Raw genomic sequence first — 18,803 nt, forward strand, 5'->3', positions numbered from 1 at the left:
CTCATACCCACAAACTGTTGTCTTTGATCAGTGAGCCCTCTCTGATCACAAAAACTGACCACGACCCCCACAAAGGTGCCAAATTCAAACAAAATGGGTCTAAAATCGAGATTTACCCATCTCAAAGGGGTGATCACAACCGTCTTTAGTGTGTGTGAGAGTGCACTGAATGATTAGATGAACCGAATTGATTGACACTACTCCTCCCACACACATGTTTATTTGTTCCCAATTAATCAATCAATCAATCAAATGATCATCCATAACGCATCGGGAAACAATTATCGACCCATAAATTAACAGCATCGATATCCATGAATCCGAATGAATTGATTGGTATGATTTCGGTTGAGGATGATGATGATGGTGAACTGTGATATCGAAAGTATGTACGATCGGACAATCTAAGTAGTGGTAGTACATGGCCAATGTTGAGCTCCAAGATCAGTGATCGAATGGATGTGGGCAGCTGTTTGAATAGTCGATTCTTGGCAAAGATCTTGTCCACACTCACAGTCAAGTGATTGAGTGATGGTCGCAGTGACAGAAATATGCCTTTGTCCGTGCTCCACCAATGTTGTGTGGCCACATTCAAACTCAACCATGTCACCGATTGAGGAATGCTGTCTGGTCTCATGCCCATACAACCCTTCAACTCGAGTCGCCTGATTGAGTTCGGAAGACATTTAGCGTTCGATAATTTGAATTGACAGCCATCCAGCGCCAACTTCTCGATACCAAAGGGGATCGGGTTAATGACGGACATCATGTCGAAGCGGCCAGATGGTTGCGACATCCTAAAGCACTTCAATGTGACCATAGGGAATGGCGAGAGATCTTGAACATGCTCGCCAGTTTTGATGTACAGTCCCGTCAAAGATGGGTAGCGCGTTGGGTTAAAGTTACTTCGCGAAGTGTAGTCTGTGATCCAGAGCTTGCGCAGGTTGGGGTAGGGCCCGGAAGGAACGAATGATCTGACATGAAGTCGCTGCAGGGGCGTGTGGTCCAGTCGTGTCGAGAAGAATGATGGCAAGTAGATCTCGGTTAAGCTGCTCGGCAGCGTATTCAACTCCATATCATACATGTGAATACTAATTGACAGGTCGAGCGAGGTGAGTGAAGGCGGCAACACACCATTGATCGATTGTTTGAAGTCGCGACCAAACATAATTGTCTTGACTGATGCGGGTAGTGTATTCGGTCCAATAACCTGATTGAACAAATCATTGAATGTGATGGATTCGATGGTGTCAGGCCAGGAGTGATCGGCTATAGGTTGATTCCAAGTTGAACTATAGATGACCAATTTCCTCAAGCCTGTTGGTAGTACATTGTCAAGTGAACGATGACAGAATATCGAGAGACTGTTGGTTATACGAGCAGGGAGGTGACTGCGATCAAGTGCTCGACACGACTTGTTCAGGTTCAAGTCCAAGTCATGTACACTTTGTACATTATGCATTGTGAATGGTTCGTTTGAATTGATATGCAAGCTGACTTTGACTGACCTCCAAGCCAAGTCTGCCAGTAGCTCACATACCCTCTCAGGTACCTGACCCTGGGCCAGACTTGATGTTATCCGTACACTCCTTAGACTTGGTTTGCTCAACTCTTGTTCAAGTCGATCTGTTGTGTAATGTCGGTGTCAGTGATTGATTGACCGATTGAATGTGGAATAGTTCCAAGTCACACTCACTTAAGGCATTAGGATCATCGAAGTTTGTACTTATTACTTTGTGGTAGTTGTCGTATTGATTGTGTAGGATAGTGATGTATGATCTGAGGTGGAAGTCATCACGATCCTTCATGTCCAAAATGACATTGTTGTTGTTGTTGATGACAACAAAGTTGAGGTAACTGTTTCTTTGTTCAAACAACCTCTTGCACACCAATGATAAGAACAATCTATCAACTATTCCATCAAGCCATGATACTATATTGCCAAGAACTGTTGATGGTAATAACTCCATCCTACACTTGATGTGAGGCTGTGTGTGTGTGTGTGTGTGTGTATTGGGTGAGTGTATTTGTATTTGATTGATTGATCGATGGAGTGAGTGAAGGGGTGTTGTCTGTAATGCAAAGTGATAAATCAGTGATTCAATCAAATAATAGTGAAGTGTAGTTCGAGATTGCCCATAATCAATGATTGACTTCCTTATTAATAAGGATCTTCTCCTTCTGATTGAGGATCATAAATATATGTGTTTAAATTAGTTATACATGTTCTTACTCAATCAATCATTATTATTTCCCTTGGTTTCCAACTTAAGTATATTATATATATACTTACTAATTACTCTTATAATGATATCATCATTTATCTATATCTTATTGTTGGGATTATCCCTGAATTTTATTAATGGACGTATGTTCTCTCCAATCAATCATTCATTCAATCAAACAAATAAACTAACATACTTAAAATAGAGGAAATATCCTCCATTTATTATCTTCCAAATGGAAGGGCATCTGTGAATGGAACTGGCCTCTCATCAGTGTCCAATGTGTTTGTGAGACAACATTTGAATGGTGGAGGTGAGATCTTGAGAAACTTGACCATCATGAACAAGACTGATGTGAATATTCTCGTTGGATTCAATCAGACCATATCTGTGTTCAATGGTGAGATAGACCTTTGTGATGCCTCAAATAATTGTACAACATATCAATGGAATCCTGTCATTATTACATCAGTCAACTCAATACCAACTGAAGGAGGTGTGATCTCAGTATCTGGAGAGTACCTTCTGCAAAGCAACTATTCAACTCCAAACACTTTGGAGTTTGGCTCATTCATCATTCTCAATGAGACTCGATCAAATAACAATGGTACAATCAGCATGTACAACATGACAACAAGCAATGCCGAGATGATCCCAACAAGATCCACCAATATCTTGATAACAATCAGGGGTACACAATATCAACAATTGATGAACTTCAAAGGTATGTTACTCACTCATCTGGGTTGATAAAACTATACAATTAGAATAATATTGACATTCAATCATACTAGATCCAAATATTACATCTGTTAGATTGGACTGGTTCCAACAACAACTTGTCATCAATGGAAGTAGTTTTGGATCAACGAAGGATGATATCAGTGTCATGATCAATGGAAGCCAAGGTGCATTGATCAACTCTTTCACCAAACATAAACAAGTTATTGTTAACATTAGCCAAGGTCGAGGATATCAACCCATTTTCATCAGTCCAACTTCACTCAACATTAGTCTACTGATCCAGAATACAACTTCAAACAAATATTTATTATCTCTAAGTAAGTATTCTTTTATAATTGAATGATTGATTGAATGAATATTAATATTACTTCTTAGGACCCATTATTGATTATATTACACCATGTCCTTCTGAAGGTGGTCAGGTAACTATATCTGGATTATATCTTGATGTTGGACGCTACCCAGATACATTATCAAGTCAAATCATTATTGGAGATTATTCTCAATGTATGAATCTATTCAATCTTGGCAATGATGGAACTACTTTAGTATGCACAATGCAACCCTATATCAAGAATAGTCCAACTATTCTAAAGGCTCAAGTTATAATCAATGGATATGAATCTGACATCTCATATGGATTTTATTACAGTGTGGACGGTGATGATGGTCGAGACTCAGTTCCAATCTGGTGGATAATTGTACCTATTGTAGTTGGATGCATCTGGATCTTTGCCCTGTCTGGAATAATATTTATACTCTGCCAAAGAAGAAAGAGAGGAGTTATGAACAAGGTAGATCACCATCACATTGAACCCAAACCTGAGGTCCACGAAGAACCAGCCTCTCTCGCTGCCAATGAAGTCACTCCAGGGTCACCAGATGATCTGGATTTCTAAAGATACAATGTAACTTAATTTTATTAAAATTATTTTATGATCAATGATATGATGATCATCAATAACAAGGTTGTGTATTGTGGATTGATTGAAACAGCTCCATTTCTGATTTTGCAGCCAGTGTTGGTGATAGTTGGCTTAGATGCTAGGTTCTCATTATTATGCTCCAAGAATAGAGTTCCACTAGTACATTTAATGTCCACTTGGCTAGGAGTAGAGATTGAATCGGCGAATGTAGTGTTGGTGATTGTGGCGTTTGCACCTGGTAAAAATGTAATTTGTCCTTCATTTACATTATTGCCCATGAATAGAGATGAATCAAATGAACCCTGTCCGCCATCCAAATAAAATATTGAGAATTGTGTAAATAATTGAATGAAATAACTATTCTGGACGATTAGATTGGATTCAGAGAGGAAGAAAACTCCACCAGGTGTGCTCAGTCCTTTGAATGTTGAGCTGATTATGGTGAGATTGTAGATGCCTTGCCAGAGGAATATGCCACCACCATCAACAATTATTCTTGATAAGTAAACGTTTCCAGATTTAATGGAGAGTACCTTCTGGCCATATGTTTGAGCATTCATATGTAGCAATGTGTCCTCAATGAAGATGGAGAGTTGAGGGTTTGTAGCAGTGTTTGAGACCGAGTTCGGATATCCGACTAACCGAGACCGAATAAACCGAACCGGACCTTTTACCAATCCGAAGGAAGTTCAATTATTCGAACCGACCAGCTGTTTTTTTAATCAAAACCGGATCGAATAACCGAGGGTGAGACAGTGCATTTTCACTCTAGTGAACAACACAAGTCTCATTTCTTTGAAACTTAAAATAATAGTATTGATAGAAATGACCAAATGGCTTCCTTTGGACATCTTCTTGATCCTAATGATTATCAACCACAGACAGGCATTGTTAGTAGTGGACTAGTCTTGGTTGGTTCAATATCATGTTTCCATCCAATACTGTACTTCTTTGTAGTCTCTGTTGAAGTTGATGATGTCACCTTGGTGGATGTTGTTGTTGTCTGGGTTGAAGCAGGATGATGAAACAATCAGTTGCAGGATACATGAAGCTCTAATTGGAGACGAGATATCGAGGAAAACAAAAGCCTTTTCGATGAATCAGATCAAAAAATAACATTTTTGTCTTACTGAGTGTACATACTGTACGTATTCATGAGCAGTGTAGTACCGGTTAATCGGTTTTCCGGTCGAATATCGGTTAAAGGCGATATTCGGGTAACCGAGCTCGTTTTCAATCTTGGATCATCCACACGACCGAGTAAGGAATTATTCGAACCGAATGATATTGATATCTCGTTTATTTGAACCGAGTAGTATAATATTCTCGGTCTCAAACACTGGTTTGTAGAGTTTATAACATTTCCAAAGTGATTGATACTTGATGAGAGAATGTTGATATTGAGGGGATGGGTAGAATTGTCAGGGGATTGTGATGAGTTGATCCAGATGAGTTGGGGAGTTGGGTTGGCTGGATTGGGGGATATGGTGCAGTTCCATATTGTGATATCAATATTGGCATTCTGATTCATTTGAATCAAGGTATCCAAATTCGGTATTGTAAAGGTGTTGAGGTTGATCGTGGTTGGGGTGAGACATGGACTCGAACTACTGGTATCAAAGTTGACAAAAGGTATGGAAGATGTGATGATTATTTGATTATCGTTGGCAGTTGGGATGCCGTCAAGTGTGAGGTTGAGTCCACAAACGTTGATGGTTGGCTGAGTGTAGTTGCCTGGTGCAAATCCTATGTTTAACTGAGTTTGTTTGGTTGGGATATGATTGGGCGAAACTATGGAGTGCAGCCTGCAATGATTGGCATGCTTCATTCTGTGAATGTCCACAAATGATCGATGTGTTTGGGGAATTAAGATGGGTCCACTGGACGAAGCCCTCATCTAGCCCAATCATAAAAATCAGTTACAGGGTGGTGGATGAAACATAATATTTGCAGCTATCATATATGGTACAATGTCAGGAGGATCTTGAGTGTAGGATGAAGTATAATAGGATCTCTTTGTCTTTTTCTTTGAGGTCTTGTCGATCTTTGCATACCATTCATCATCCCAGGGATATGTATTGAGGCCAATTCAAACCAAGCTCATTGGCCAGGTACCGAGCAAAGCGTTGACAATTGGCTTGGGAACTCCATTGTGATTTACCATTACATTCATTCTGAATAAAGTTACTAAATACCTTTGAACCAAAGGACACCAAATTGTTTGGGTCTGTACTCTCAAGTAGATATTGTCGTTGTAAAGCATCAACCATAGGCAACTCTGACTTTGCTCGACCAAGTAAAGTGACTCTAAATGTTTCACGAGACCTTGTTCGGTAGCCTGCACAGAGATAACATATATCTTCGTTGCTTTTGACCAAATGAAGCTCAACTCCAGTCACATGGTAATCATTTGATTCAGCTCTTATATCAATAATGATTGAATAATGAGTATTGGTCAAAGGATCTTTGGTAGGGTATCTGACCAAGTATGAAGCTTTGCAAAGACTGGAGAGATAGACTTCTTTCTCATTTGGCGATGGGAATTTTGATTCAATCCGCGGAATATGTTGAAATCGGCTCCTATATTCACCATCTTCTTGTCTAGATCCTTTACCCTAATAAATAATTATTATTAGTTTGATTAATTAGCTTTGTTTGGTGTGAATAAAGTATATTTATCTTACAATTTGGAAGATTGATAGAATTATTCCCATTATTATTATTCTTATTATTATCTAAATTGAATATATGAATGAATGATTAGTATTGGTGGTGTTTATCAGGACCTGATCCTTTTTATTAAAATAAATAAATAAATATTATTATTAATTATCCAACAAGAGATGGAACTGATTATTCAGTACAGAGTGAGTGTATTATATGTATTATTGTTGTTTCTTCTTTGTCTGTTGGTTGTTGTCAAACTCTCGAAGATTCTCAATGTCTACGTATGACGATACATCCTCTCTCTTTAGATCATGTCCAAGGAAGTAGACTCTGTTGCCCTCTCCCCAAACGAATCCTGGTACAGGTGTCATATCATGGAATGAATCTGAATTGATTGATTGATTGATGGATGGATGTATAAGTAAAGTGAATGATTGATTGATGGAATGGTTGAATGATTGAATGAATACATACCACAACACTTGCAGTACTTATAGTTGAATCCAAAGAATATCTTGACTAGGATGCTCATGAGTGGAAGAGTGAACATCTTGATCACCCACCAGATCACACTGATGATGCCACTCCATGGATTGTTTTGTTGTGGATTGGTGACGGGATGTCTGGTCAACAATGCTTTCCTTGGTCTGATGCTGTACTCAATGTCATCGTTGATCAGATCGGGTATCTCGTCGAATAGGTCTGGACGATCCTTTGACCTAGACTTCTTCTTTGTTGTCGTAGTCGTGGTTGTTGTTGTTGTGGCGGCAGTGGCATTACTCATTACAGCCATTGGCACATTAGATGGTGACATAGATCCAGTTACTCCACCTCTTTCCCTTGATGTCTTCATCTGTCTTTCACTCTTTGTGCTCTTCTGATCGTTGTTGCCAGTGCTTGCCAATACCTGTGGTGGAGGGACAATGCTCTGTGTGCCCTTGCCACTGGCAGCAGCCTTCTCCACTACACTGATGATTTTGGCTGTTACTGCTTGAATATCATCGTCATCATCTGATATCAAGTCGGGTATTTCATCAAGGTCATCATTCTGTTTGGCGATCGGTTAGTACGATATCTCGGGCGGACTCTATCGATCTGACGTCCACATTCCACATACCTTGTTCTCACCAGATTGTGACTTTTGTTGCTTTGTTCTCTTTGGCTTGGACTTTTGTCTCTGCTCACGCTCCCTCTCGAGCTCGCGCTCTCTCTCTTTCTCGCGCTCCATTCGCTGCTTCTCAATTTCATTTTGAAGTCGCAGTTGCTCCTCCTTTCGCTTCTCTCTGATCTGGCGCCTCTTCTCAATCTCACGCTTCTCTTTGTCCTCCTTCTGTTTCTTCTCCAGAAGTAAACGTTGTTCCATCTCACGCTCATTCTCCAATCGCTCAATCTCCATGCGTTTCTCTCGCTCCAATCGCTCGATCTCTGCCTGGCGTCTGGACTCGCGTTCCTCCTTCTCTCGCTGCTCCTTTTCGATCTGCTCCAACTCAATCCTCCTGAGCAACTCGCGTTCATTCTCCTCCTGCTTGAGCCTCTGCTCCATAAACTCGCGCTGACGTCGCTCCTCCTTCTCTCTGAACTTCTCCTCCTTCCTCTTTGCCTTGGCCAACCTCCTCTCCTTGGCCTCCTCATTGGCAATCTTCTGCTGCTGAGACAGTGGTTCACCATCGCCCAATGTGTCCTCCACTTCCTCTGGCTCTGGTGCCTTGACCTGGGCCACCTTGTCCTCACGTGATGATGACTTTGTTGTCTTCTTTGGCTCCTTTGCATTAGCCTGTTGTTGCTGCTGCTGTTGTTGCTGTAGCTGTTGCTGTTGCTGCTTCTGTAGTTGCTGCTGTTGCAGTTGTTGTTGAGCAAGGGATGCTTGTTGTTGTTTCTCCTTGGCCTCCAATGCTGCTGTGGCTGCGGCCACTGCATCACTGCTTTCAAGCTTCAACTTTGATTCTTGATATTGTAACATCGCCTGGTTCTGCTGGGAGGTCGTTCCAGACGTCTGCTCACTAGTGGCCTTATTCTTAATAATAAGATTGGCTAATTCAAACACCTTGTTCTTTGATTGTGTCGTCGGGTTGGTCTCATAAGACTTGTCAAAGCAGTTCAGTGCCCTACATCATGAGTGAGTGAGTATATCGATTAGTCATCAGTCATTGCCAATCTATCAATCAATCAAACATACTTCTCATAGTCCTTCTGCTTCAAATGTTGGATACCAAGTGTGTACAGTCTGTTTGCTTCCTTGATTTGACTATCAGACTCTGCCATTGTCAATGTCGTTGTGGTTGTAGTTGTCGTGGTCAGCATAGTATGTGATTCTGGATCGATGTGATGATGAAGAGGTTAGGTTTGGCATCGTCCATAAGATCAATCAATCAATACATACGCTTGGTCTTTGCAGTCTTGGTACTACTAGAACCACTCTGTTGCCTTGGTTGAGGCGATGGTTGTTGCTGCTGAGGTTGTGGTGGTGGCGGTGATGTCTGTTGTTGTTGTGATTGATTGATGTGGTAAGGCGGTGACGTCGATGCACCACCAGTGACATTCATCAACTCTTCATATCCATGTGCGGTGAATGATGGTGGCATTGTTGCGGGAAATGATGGTTGCTGCTGCTGCTGGGGCGGTGACAGGTGCTCATTGCCAGCACCAGTCATTAATGGAGGCGAGTTGGAAGCTGGAGCATAGCCGCCAGCTGACATGTCCGCCTGATTGAAGCCTGGAGAGAATGAGTGCCAGTTGTTGAAGAAGTTCTGTTTCAATCTGAGCAGCCATTGTGACGCCTTAGTGTGATCATGGTTGGAGGCCAAGAGAGCGTAGAGACATTGTTCCAATGAGAAGCCTTGGTTGAGGTACGTGATGATGAAGTAGCGCGACTCGGCTGGCAGCGACTGCATTTGGGAGTCGTACTGTGATGAGAATGAAGAGAGTGGCGGAGTGGCCGGTTGCTGCTGTTGTGAGAGAGGTGATGGCTGTGGCGGCGAGAATGGTCCGTAGGACTTGGGAAAGATGGGAGGTGTGGCAGAGGTTGTTGGTGCTGCCATTATTGGCGAGGTGATATGTCTCTGTTGGAAGAAGCCTCCACTGCTACTCAATCGCTCGCTGTGGGCCAATGAATAAGCGTTCAACTCTGACACTGGATGAATGATATTCTTGAAGAAGTGAGGGCTGTTGTCACTGCCAAACAAGCTGTACGACCTTGAGTGATCTATTGATGTTGCGCAGGATGAGTGAGTGGACATACCTCATTCATTCAATCATTCAATCAATCATAGACATACCTGGATCATTACCACTTGATGATAAACTGTGTGATACTTCATCTTCATATACTTCATCGTCTTCGTCGTCCATATCTTCATCGTCATCGTCTTCGTCGTCGTCAAGATCTTCAATATCGTCATCTTCGTAGTCATCGTGGTCTTGAGGCGCCACGTGATCCTTGCTCGCACCTCTTCGATGTTGCTTTCGTACAAAGTTGTCAATGGAGAGTATTGGATCATCGTCGTCATCATCGTCATCGACATCCACATCATCATCATCTATTAGATCAGGCACTGTTGCCGACGACGACCTATTATGTGAACTATCAGCACGCTTGAACAATCTAAGACTCTTGATCATATTATGTTGAAAGAATGTATTGAAACCAAGTCTATTGTTGCTTGTCTTGAATGCATTTGGATCGATGTTTGGCAGATATGAGCTATCGCTAACCTTTGTATGTGGTTGTTGCACAGGTGTAATGGCTGTAGTAGTCGTTGAAGGCACATTTGTGTTTGTTGTTGTAGTTGTTGTTGATGTAATAGCTGTAGCATTCATGTTTGCTGTTGGCGTTTGTGTCATGGCATTAGATGTGTTGTTGTTGTTGTTACTGGTCGTAGTTGTTGTCATGCCATTGTTGTTTGAATCTGTTGAGTCGACGACCATTGTTGTATCTCCGTCAACGACATTCATCATTCTGTTTGTTTATTATTATTATTTGTTTATTTGTCTGTTGTACAATGTTGTTGTTGTTTATGTATGTATTGTATTATGTTATGTATATCTCTAAGAATACAATTGACTTTAATTTATGAATAGGTGCCTGTCATAGGGCTGAGATGAGGGCAAGGGGTTGTGACTTTTCAAACACGAATCTCAAATGAAGATAGTGTTGTTGTTTTTGGAAAGAGTGTGTGGTGAGAAGAAAACGAACGAGGATTATTAATAATGTGTGATCACTCGTTATCAAACAAAAATTATAATTATACAAATACAAATACAAATATAAAGATGTCATCTGCTACTAGAACAAGAAGAACATTGGCTATTTCCGATGATCAATATAATAAGATGTTGGTTGATGGTTTAAAGTCAAAGAGAGCTTCAACAAAGAAGAGATCAACTACTACTATATCATCTGCCATAGACCTCGATACTGAATTCGATACTGATGATCATATGGCAACTATATCCCTACCAACTAAAAAGACATCAACTGCATCTGCATCATCATCATCAGCTTCATCATCATCAAAGAAGATCATCTCACAGAGACAACAAGAGTTGTTGAAGAAGCAACAACAACAACAAATGGAGGAAGAGGAAGAGGAGGAGGAGAGTGAGGATGAGGAAGAGGATGTTGAGGAGGTTACAAATCAAGATGAAGAGATGATCACAGAGGTGCCAGAGGTCAAGAAAGAGGAGAATACCGAGCACAACAAGGACTCAATCGTATGTCATTCATTCATTCATTCATTCGTTCGTTCATTGTTTGATCTAACTCACACGCTTATACACTTTACAATAGGACGTCAGCCATATTAGAAGATCAATCAACCCTCTTGTTGGCAAGCCAGTGTCTGGAAGAGTCTGGAAGACAAAGCCACAGAAGTATGTTGTTGTCATAGTGAACGACGCCGGGCTGGCCATCATCATACATACTAACAATCAATCGATCAATCATCAAATAATACAGGAAGTACAATGTAATTAAATCAAAGGGATTCAGAATGTCATGGGAGGATAAGGAGAAGTTGAGAGAGCAGAAGCGTATCATCAAAGAGAAGGAGACTGCTATGAGAGGTGAGACCAGACGTCAGAAGATCGACAATGTAAACCTGGTCAAGGAGAGAAAGAAGATCAAGGAGGCAAACGAGCGCAAAGGAGAGCAATACCAAGTTGTACGTATACTCATCAATCATTCAATCAATCAATCAATCATTCCATTCGTTATGAGCATGTCTAATACCAACTCCATCACACACATTCATAGATCAAGAGCACATTGAAGATTAAGCAGATGACAAAGAAGCAGAAGAAGCTCCTCCGTATGCTATAATTAATAAACATGATTAATTGATTGAATGAACCATGACCATGCATGTGAATCTCCAATGTCCGCCAACTAAACTGGAAATAATGGACAACTCTCAACTTGAGTTTGCTTTGAGAAAACACCAATCACTCGCGAGACCTCCATCCAACTCAAGAACACACATCATTCATCCATCCATCAATCCATCCAAGGAGGAAGAACAGGAGTGAGTGAGCCATGAGCGAGATGGAGGACTCTTGGTTTATTTACTTACAACAACCACTTTCCTTCTTTTTGTTGAGGTTGCTGCTGCTGCTATGACTGGCATTATCTGCTTGTTTCAACTATGTAAGGTCGAGTCGGGTCGGGTCGTGCGACAAAGTTAGTTAGGTTTGAGACACTTGCTTGTGCCCAAGGTCTTGTATACTTACATTGACAGTCTGTGGCTTCTTGTCGACTACAACCATCTTGCCCTCTTTGATTAACTTTACAACCTTTCTAGTGGCCTCTTCGAATGCCTTCTCGACGTTGGTGCTGTCCTTGGCACTAGTCTCAATGAAGAGGATGTTGTTCTCGCGAGCGAAACGTGCGCCCTCCTCGTGGGTGACTACACGTCTCTCATTGGAATCGCACTTGTTTCCAATCAATAATGTTACAATGTTGGCACTAGACATATGTGTAATCTCCTCTAGCCAGCTTCCCAAGAATTGGAATGTTTGGCGGCTGTGTGCGCGATAGTGAGTGAGCGTGTCAGTCATTGATCTGTTGTCATGTTGTCAAAGTGTCCGATGGCATACTTTGTAATATCATATACCAAGAGTGCAATATGAGCACCTCTATAATAGTTGTTGGTGATTGATCTAAATGATTCTTGACCGGCAGTATCCCAAATCTCCAGTTTGATCTTATATGCAGAGTCCAACTCCATTGTCTTTGTCTGGAACTCTACTCCAACCGTAGTATCAATCTCTGGTGAGAACTCCTTCTCGCAGAACTGCAACAAGATGGAACTCTTTCCAACACCTATCAAAAAACATAAGTTTGTTTCTTGTCAGTGATTGAATGATTGATTGATTGAATGGATATGCTGGTGATACCTACATGGTGGACCAGTGACAATGCATTTGAAATGATATTCGTTCATTGTTTGTGTAATGTTATATTATGTATGTGTGTATATATATATATATATATTGATACTATAGTAGTAATAACTAAATAAATAAGATTGAATGTGTTTGTGTGTTGTTGAGTAACCTTGGTAAACAACAACCAAACAACACTTGAGAAGTAAGTAGAAGTAGTAGAAGAGGAGGAGTGATAAGTGGTGTGCAAGAGTGTATTTGTGCAAGGGTGTGTTTGTTTGTTTGATCGCGGGTTGGAGAAGTGGATGGAATAGTGTTTGTGTTAAATTAGCAATGGGAAGGGCGAAGTACTTTGGTTGGGGTGATCGTCAGGGTGATTGGTATTCGCAAAAGGATGAGGTAGAGAGTTTGTTATTGTTATTTATATATATAAATAAATAAATAATGGTTGACTTTAGCTAGCTGTGTTATAAGTATCGTGTGTTGTATGTTAGTAACTGTTTCTATGTCCGTCTTTGGGCTTGGAGCAAAAAGGGAACGGAATCCGGACGATCAATCTCCCCCCACTCCATTTCGAAATGATCAATTTAAATTAAATCAAATAAAAATCTCCCTGAATGATGTGTTTCATCGATGTAGAATTACTTCTTCTTATTATTATTACCTTCTATGTAATTGAAGGGTTGGGAAGGGCTTGTACTTCAAGACACAATAACTCAACTAACTTCTTCACAGTGACCTGGAAATTTCAAGATCAGATCACAGATCATTATTGTCATTTCATGACACACTCCATCAGATATTCATGTGATTGATCCGAACAAGATCGATCATTTATAAATTAAACATAACTCAAACATACATAGATATAAATATAGATTGATGGCTGAAAGAACTTGGGACCTTGTCCAAATTGATGTATGTACATCATCAATCATTCCTTCAATCAATCGTTCATTCATTCAAGTCAGCTGACATTCCAAATCAATCAATCACTTTGACATCGATTATCAAGTGCTTCACAAGATGGGCCAATTATATATTGAAGGAAAGAGTGATGTCAATATCAAACATACAAACTGATTTGGCTGATGGTGTATTATTGATCAATCTGTTGGAGATATTGTCCAGTAAGAGTATAGGACATTATAACAAAAAGGCACCGCTTCGTATTCAAAAGTTGGAGAACCTCAACAAGGTGATGCAGTTCCTAAAGAATGAAGGCGTGAAATTGGTGGCCATCTCACCAGAGGACATTGCCGATGGCAAGATCAAACTGATATTAGGTGTGACGTGGACCATCATTCTCAAATATCAAGTACAGCCTGCTTGTGGCAATGATGAAGATGGCATGTCACCCAAGTCTGCCATGTTACAATGGGTCAATGATCGTGTTAGACAGTTCGAACAGAATGCCAACAACTTTACCACCTCATGGAATGATGGTCGTCTCCTCACAGCTCTAATCTTCTCATTCAATCCAGGTGTGATTGATCTATCATCCATCACTGTGAGTGCACTCCAATCAATCAATCAATCATGACCAACTCATTCACTAACTCACTCAATGAATCAATCTCAATTCAATATAATACAGAGGGAGCCAGTTGTTGACTTGGAAAGAGCACTGACAGTGGCCAGCGAGTATTATGATGTTCCAAAGATCATTGATGCAGCGGACATGGCCAACTCACGTGACGAGCTCTCAGTGTTGACCTATGTCGCATTGCTACGAAGCAAAGTGACAACCCATCAATGAGTCAGTTCCCAATGTCTTGGTCACCCAAGTCGTCAGTGATCATATGTACGAATATGTGTGCTTCTATCCCAGGCATGATCGATCAGGACAAACACATTTTTTGATCAACCTCTTCAACAAAACCTTCCATTTTTCAATGAACTTTTGATACATCGGTTGACCTAGAGTGTCATGACCTCATCTTCCGATCCGCCTGGACCTTGTCAGGTCATAAAGTCTTTCAGTCTTGGACTCACAATTCGTCCACCATTCATTCATTCATTCCAGCTCACACACTCACCCATCAATCATTCAAACATCCATCAATCAATCAATCACATCAAATATATAAATAACTGTCAATTGTATAACTAGATATTATAATATATGTTGTAATAATAATAATAGATATAGCTACAGAGAAAGATAAAGATATAAAGGAAGATGTTGAGTGTAGAGGAAATTGCAATTCTTGGAGTTGGCGCTGTGACTGCATTCTTTGTGTTGGTGTTTGCACTGACATTGTTGATTGTGTTGCTGGTCGCCAATAAGTATGTTAGGTCAGCATCATCTGGAAAGAGTTCAATGTCATCAATGGGCACAATGAATAAGAATAGCAATGACATTGGAGGTGAGGATAGCCCCGACAACATGTCAGACAGCAGCATAGATTATATAGAGTTTGTCGGTCGCAAGCAGTACGTGGTCGTGCTGATCACCTCTGTGATGGCCGTCGTACTGTTTGAATTGACTGTACTAGTATTGGTGATATTCGATCGTCTGCCACTACCTGCTGGCATCATCATAATGGTGTTGGTCGGCTGCACCTACTGGCTGTCATTCATCATCCCCTCCAACACAGAGGTCATTGCCAAGTCATTGACACGCAATCCACTCTCACGATGGGCGCGTCGCTGCGTGTGGAAGCTGAAGCATCGCACGCTCTACTGCGTTCTCAGCTTTGTGTTCATCGCAATGATACTCCTGGCGCCCACCTTGGCACTCTGGGGCATTTGCGAGGACAACCTGCAACTCATCGACACGCGTCTCATGCGCCGATACATGTCACCATCGTGCCCCGCCGGCGCACCATGTCTCATCTATCTCACGTTGAACGAGAACCCGCACAACTCGGTCATTGCCAACTATCACACGCCACACTCATCGCCATCCACCCAATGTCTCTACGACACATTGTCCGCCAATGGCAACAACACCAACTACAGATTCAAGGCGAGCGGCGAGCAGTTTGCCATGCCCAACCTCGAGGTGTCCAGATACATTCACTGGGTGCACATCGATGGCCTGACGCCCAACACCACATACTACTTTGTCTGCGGCTGCAACGAGCAGGGATGGACGAATGAGCGTCGCTTCAAGACTCTCTCGGATGACCCACAAGCACCAGTCACATTTGTCGTCGGTGGCGATGTAGATACCACAGAGACTGCGACTCGCGTGTCCAAGGTGGCCGCGCTTCAATCACCTCAGTTCGCACTGATAGGCGGTGATCTCGCATACGATCGTGCACAATACACATGCTACAGGATCTTGGACAAATGGCTCGATCAATGGCAGACGACAATGGTCACGCCACAAGGCTACACCATCCCCATGGTGGCCGCAATTGGCAACCACGAGGTCATTGGCAACTATGGCGCCACAAAGGATCGCATACCATTCTTCCTGCGCTACTTCCCTCAGATGGTCAAGTCGGACGACCCTGGCCAGAACATACAGGCGCGCTCAACATACAGCGCGTTTAACATTGGTGGACCCAACGGCACGGTTGTCTTCCGTCTGGACTCGGGTCACAGTGCGACCTATCCCGAGCAGACGTCGTGGATGCTCGACCAACTCAAGAACAAGTACAACAACACACAGTATCGATTCGCAATCTATCACGTGCCGGCCTATCCCACGATCAGAGTGTACGAGACGCCGGCCTCGGCAGACGTTCGCAAGAATTGGATACCAGTGTTTGATGAACACAAGTTCCAAGTATCATTTGAGAACCATGATCATGCCTACAAGAGGACACTACCAATGTATGCCAATCAAGTGGTCAATCAATCATCACCAGCTGGACAAAAGGGCACAGTATACATGGGTGATGGATCATGGGGAGTAGACCTCAGACCAACTGCAGCACAAAGATGGTACCAAGCCAAGATTGCAAAGATTAAGTAAGTTAACTTATTTGTTTGATTGATTGATTGAGTGAGTGAAGAGGACTAACATGTTGGCGCGCACGCATGTGCACTTCATTGCATTCATCATAATAGTTATATATTAAGAGTTGACCTCAATAGCACTCAGATGACTTATACAGCTTTGGATGAAGAATCACAATCGTTTGATGAAGGTGTAGTTGACCGATGATGATACCATTTGACGTGATGACTTCGAATGATCATCGACCTTAACTTTGCAAAGGAAGGCACATGTGATCGACAGAGATAAAACAAGTGATAGACTACACTTCTAGAACCTCTGGTTCCAGCGCGGGTGTTGGTTGGTCAAGGTGACAAGTACCTCATCCATGCGTCATTGTGTTGTACTCATGTTACACACAACGACACTTCAAACACACAGATCATCATTGTGTCGAACAAACACGCACATCAACGCGCCCTCGAGACCATGCCCATGAAATGCCCTTCATTGGAAGTGTTTGATTGATTGATTGATTCAGCTCGCACACACACTCAGACACATTCGACATGCATGCATTGATAGATCAAGGTGCACTACACACATCACATGTCACCATGGTGTTGACAACTGTTGTCACTTTAGTGATTTGTTTTTGGTGGACCGGTTGGTTGGACGTTAACCCCCAGGAAGGCTACAGTTTGTGCAGGGTGACAGAGAGGCCTCAATTTGTGGGGATCACCCTCACACACACCTGATCTATTTTCACATGAAGTAGTGTGATCCAGGATGGATTTGGAATGCATCTGTTAACGCACACACTCTCTCACGCTCTATTCAACCAGAAAAGAATAGTGTGTACCATCAACATCATAGCGATAAAATATTATCACTGGTATCGCCATTGATGTTGGATTAATGCATTGTATGGAATGGGGCTGGGGGGTTGGCATGGAGCGGTCTTGGACATGTGATGTCTATCATTTACAACTTTGTCACCAGTGATTGTTTGATTGATTGATTGATACATACAAATACACACTCACTCGTTGACTAATTAAATCAAGTCTCTGATCAGAACCAGAAAACACAAACACTTACTTAAAATCCAGACTATTTGGAACAACATCATCGATCGAATATACAGCAACTACCCCTCTAGATAGACTTGAATTATTAGGTTGGACATTCTTTCATTCTTTCATTCATTCTTAGGTATGTTCGCCACCACCAATTCATTCAATTTCCCTCAGGAGTCATTGTCGCGCAACAACAATCCCACACATACACATGTCCTATTGCATCCAAACACACACACTTAAACACAGATGTCGTCTGACTACCTTTAAAGGGATATAACAATAATTGTATATCAATCGTCGACGAGTGTGTGGGAGTCGTCAACAGATAGATACACACACATACACACACCCACACATAGACATACAAAGAGAGAGAGATACACACGAAGTCAAGTCTATCTTTGTTTGAAACATGTGTGTGAGAGTGTGATGTTTGTCGTCTTAGAGTGACTTGTCTTACCATTGCGAGGGTGTGTCGTTGACGACGTAGTTAACACACACACTCTAATGTAATGTTCACCTGTTCTTGCCAATAGGCACTACAACTAATTACTTCATAGTTATCTATCTATCTTTGTTCTTGTCTCCACAACTACACCTACACCAACTACTACATCGATAACAAGACAAGCAGTTTCAACACTTTCAATATTTTACAGAACAACAACAACAACCAACAAACAAACAACAAAGTATGTTATCTGTTTTGTTTTATTGTTTGTGTCTTGTTATTTCAAGATCCAATTTGTAGTCATTGTCAATGATGATTCATTCATTTATCTTTACTTTGGACATTCGAAACCATGGCGACACATGTCATCAAATGTCAAACATCACCAAGAATGTCATTCTGTATTCCTGTATTCCAACGAAAGACGTCTATTGATGG

At 41.6% G+C, this 18,803-nt stretch overlaps 8 protein-coding genes across 8 annotated transcripts; 4 read left to right on the forward strand and 4 right to left on the reverse strand.

The window, feature by feature from the left end:
* Positions 1 to 256: 256 nt before the first annotated feature.
* SAMD00019534_067040 (hypothetical protein) lies at positions 257 to 1,168 on the reverse strand (the record flags this gene model as incomplete). Its single annotated transcript, XM_012897816.1, has 1 exon — positions 257 to 1,168. One exon carries the CDS (start codon positions 1,166 to 1,168, stop codon positions 257 to 259), a length of 912 nt encoding a protein of 303 aa, XP_012753270.1.
* Positions 1,169 to 2,307: 1,139 nt separating this feature from the next.
* On the forward strand, positions 2,308 to 3,118 carry SAMD00019534_067050 (hypothetical protein; the record flags this gene model as incomplete). Its single annotated transcript, XM_012897817.1, has 3 exons — positions 2,308 to 2,368; positions 2,431 to 2,949; positions 3,042 to 3,118. The coding sequence occupies 3 exons, from the start codon at positions 2,308 to 2,310 to the stop codon at positions 3,116 to 3,118; spliced, it is 657 nt and encodes a 218-aa protein (XP_012753271.1).
* Positions 3,119 to 5,961: 2,843 nt separating this feature from the next.
* On the reverse strand, positions 5,962 to 6,342 carry SAMD00019534_067060 (hypothetical protein; the record flags this gene model as incomplete). Its single annotated transcript, XM_012897818.1, has 1 exon — positions 5,962 to 6,342. A coding segment is annotated over one exon (381 nt), but the record flags the coding sequence as incomplete, so codon positions are not given.
* A 438-nt stretch (positions 6,343 to 6,780) lies between these two features.
* SAMD00019534_067070 (hypothetical protein) lies at positions 6,781 to 10,513 on the reverse strand (the record flags this gene model as incomplete). Its single annotated transcript, XM_012897819.1, has 6 exons — positions 6,781 to 6,947; positions 7,037 to 7,610; positions 7,680 to 8,667; positions 8,739 to 8,874; positions 8,943 to 9,764; positions 9,838 to 10,513. 6 exons carry the CDS (start codon positions 10,511 to 10,513, stop codon positions 6,781 to 6,783), a joined length of 3,363 nt encoding a protein of 1,120 aa, XP_012753273.1.
* A 378-nt stretch (positions 10,514 to 10,891) lies between these two features.
* SAMD00019534_067080 (hypothetical protein) lies at positions 10,892 to 11,879 on the forward strand (the record flags this gene model as incomplete). The annotated part of the gene is made up of 4 exons (XM_012897820.1): positions 10,892 to 11,272; positions 11,349 to 11,431; positions 11,517 to 11,721; positions 11,814 to 11,879. The coding sequence occupies 4 exons, from the start codon at positions 10,892 to 10,894 to the stop codon at positions 11,877 to 11,879; spliced, it is 735 nt and encodes a 244-aa protein (XP_012753274.1).
* A 242-nt stretch (positions 11,880 to 12,121) lies between these two features.
* SAMD00019534_067090 (hypothetical protein) lies at positions 12,122 to 12,999 on the reverse strand (the record flags this gene model as incomplete). Its single annotated transcript, XM_012897821.1, has 4 exons — positions 12,122 to 12,199; positions 12,287 to 12,578; positions 12,653 to 12,878; positions 12,957 to 12,999. 4 exons carry the CDS (start codon positions 12,997 to 12,999, stop codon positions 12,122 to 12,124), a joined length of 639 nt encoding a protein of 212 aa, XP_012753275.1.
* A 998-nt stretch (positions 13,000 to 13,997) lies between these two features.
* SAMD00019534_067100 (hypothetical protein) lies at positions 13,998 to 14,699 on the forward strand (the record flags this gene model as incomplete). Its single annotated transcript, XM_012897822.1, has 2 exons — positions 13,998 to 14,450; positions 14,538 to 14,699. 2 exons carry the CDS (start codon positions 13,998 to 14,000, stop codon positions 14,697 to 14,699), a joined length of 615 nt encoding a protein of 204 aa, XP_012753276.1.
* Positions 14,700 to 15,122: 423 nt separating this feature from the next.
* On the forward strand, positions 15,123 to 17,060 carry SAMD00019534_067110 (hypothetical protein; the record flags this gene model as incomplete). The annotated part of the gene is made up of 2 exons (XM_012897823.1): positions 15,123 to 16,864; positions 16,964 to 17,060. The coding sequence occupies 2 exons, from the start codon at positions 15,123 to 15,125 to the stop codon at positions 17,058 to 17,060; spliced, it is 1,839 nt and encodes a 612-aa protein (XP_012753277.1).
* Positions 17,061 to 18,803: the final 1,743 nt, after the last annotated feature.

The sequence above is a fragment of the Acytostelium subglobosum genome (genome assembly GCF_000787575.1).
Source record: "Acytostelium subglobosum LB1 DNA, scaffold: scaffold13, whole genome shotgun sequence".
Taxonomy (NCBI): domain Eukaryota; phylum Evosea; class Eumycetozoa; order Acytosteliales; family Acytosteliaceae; genus Acytostelium; species Acytostelium subglobosum.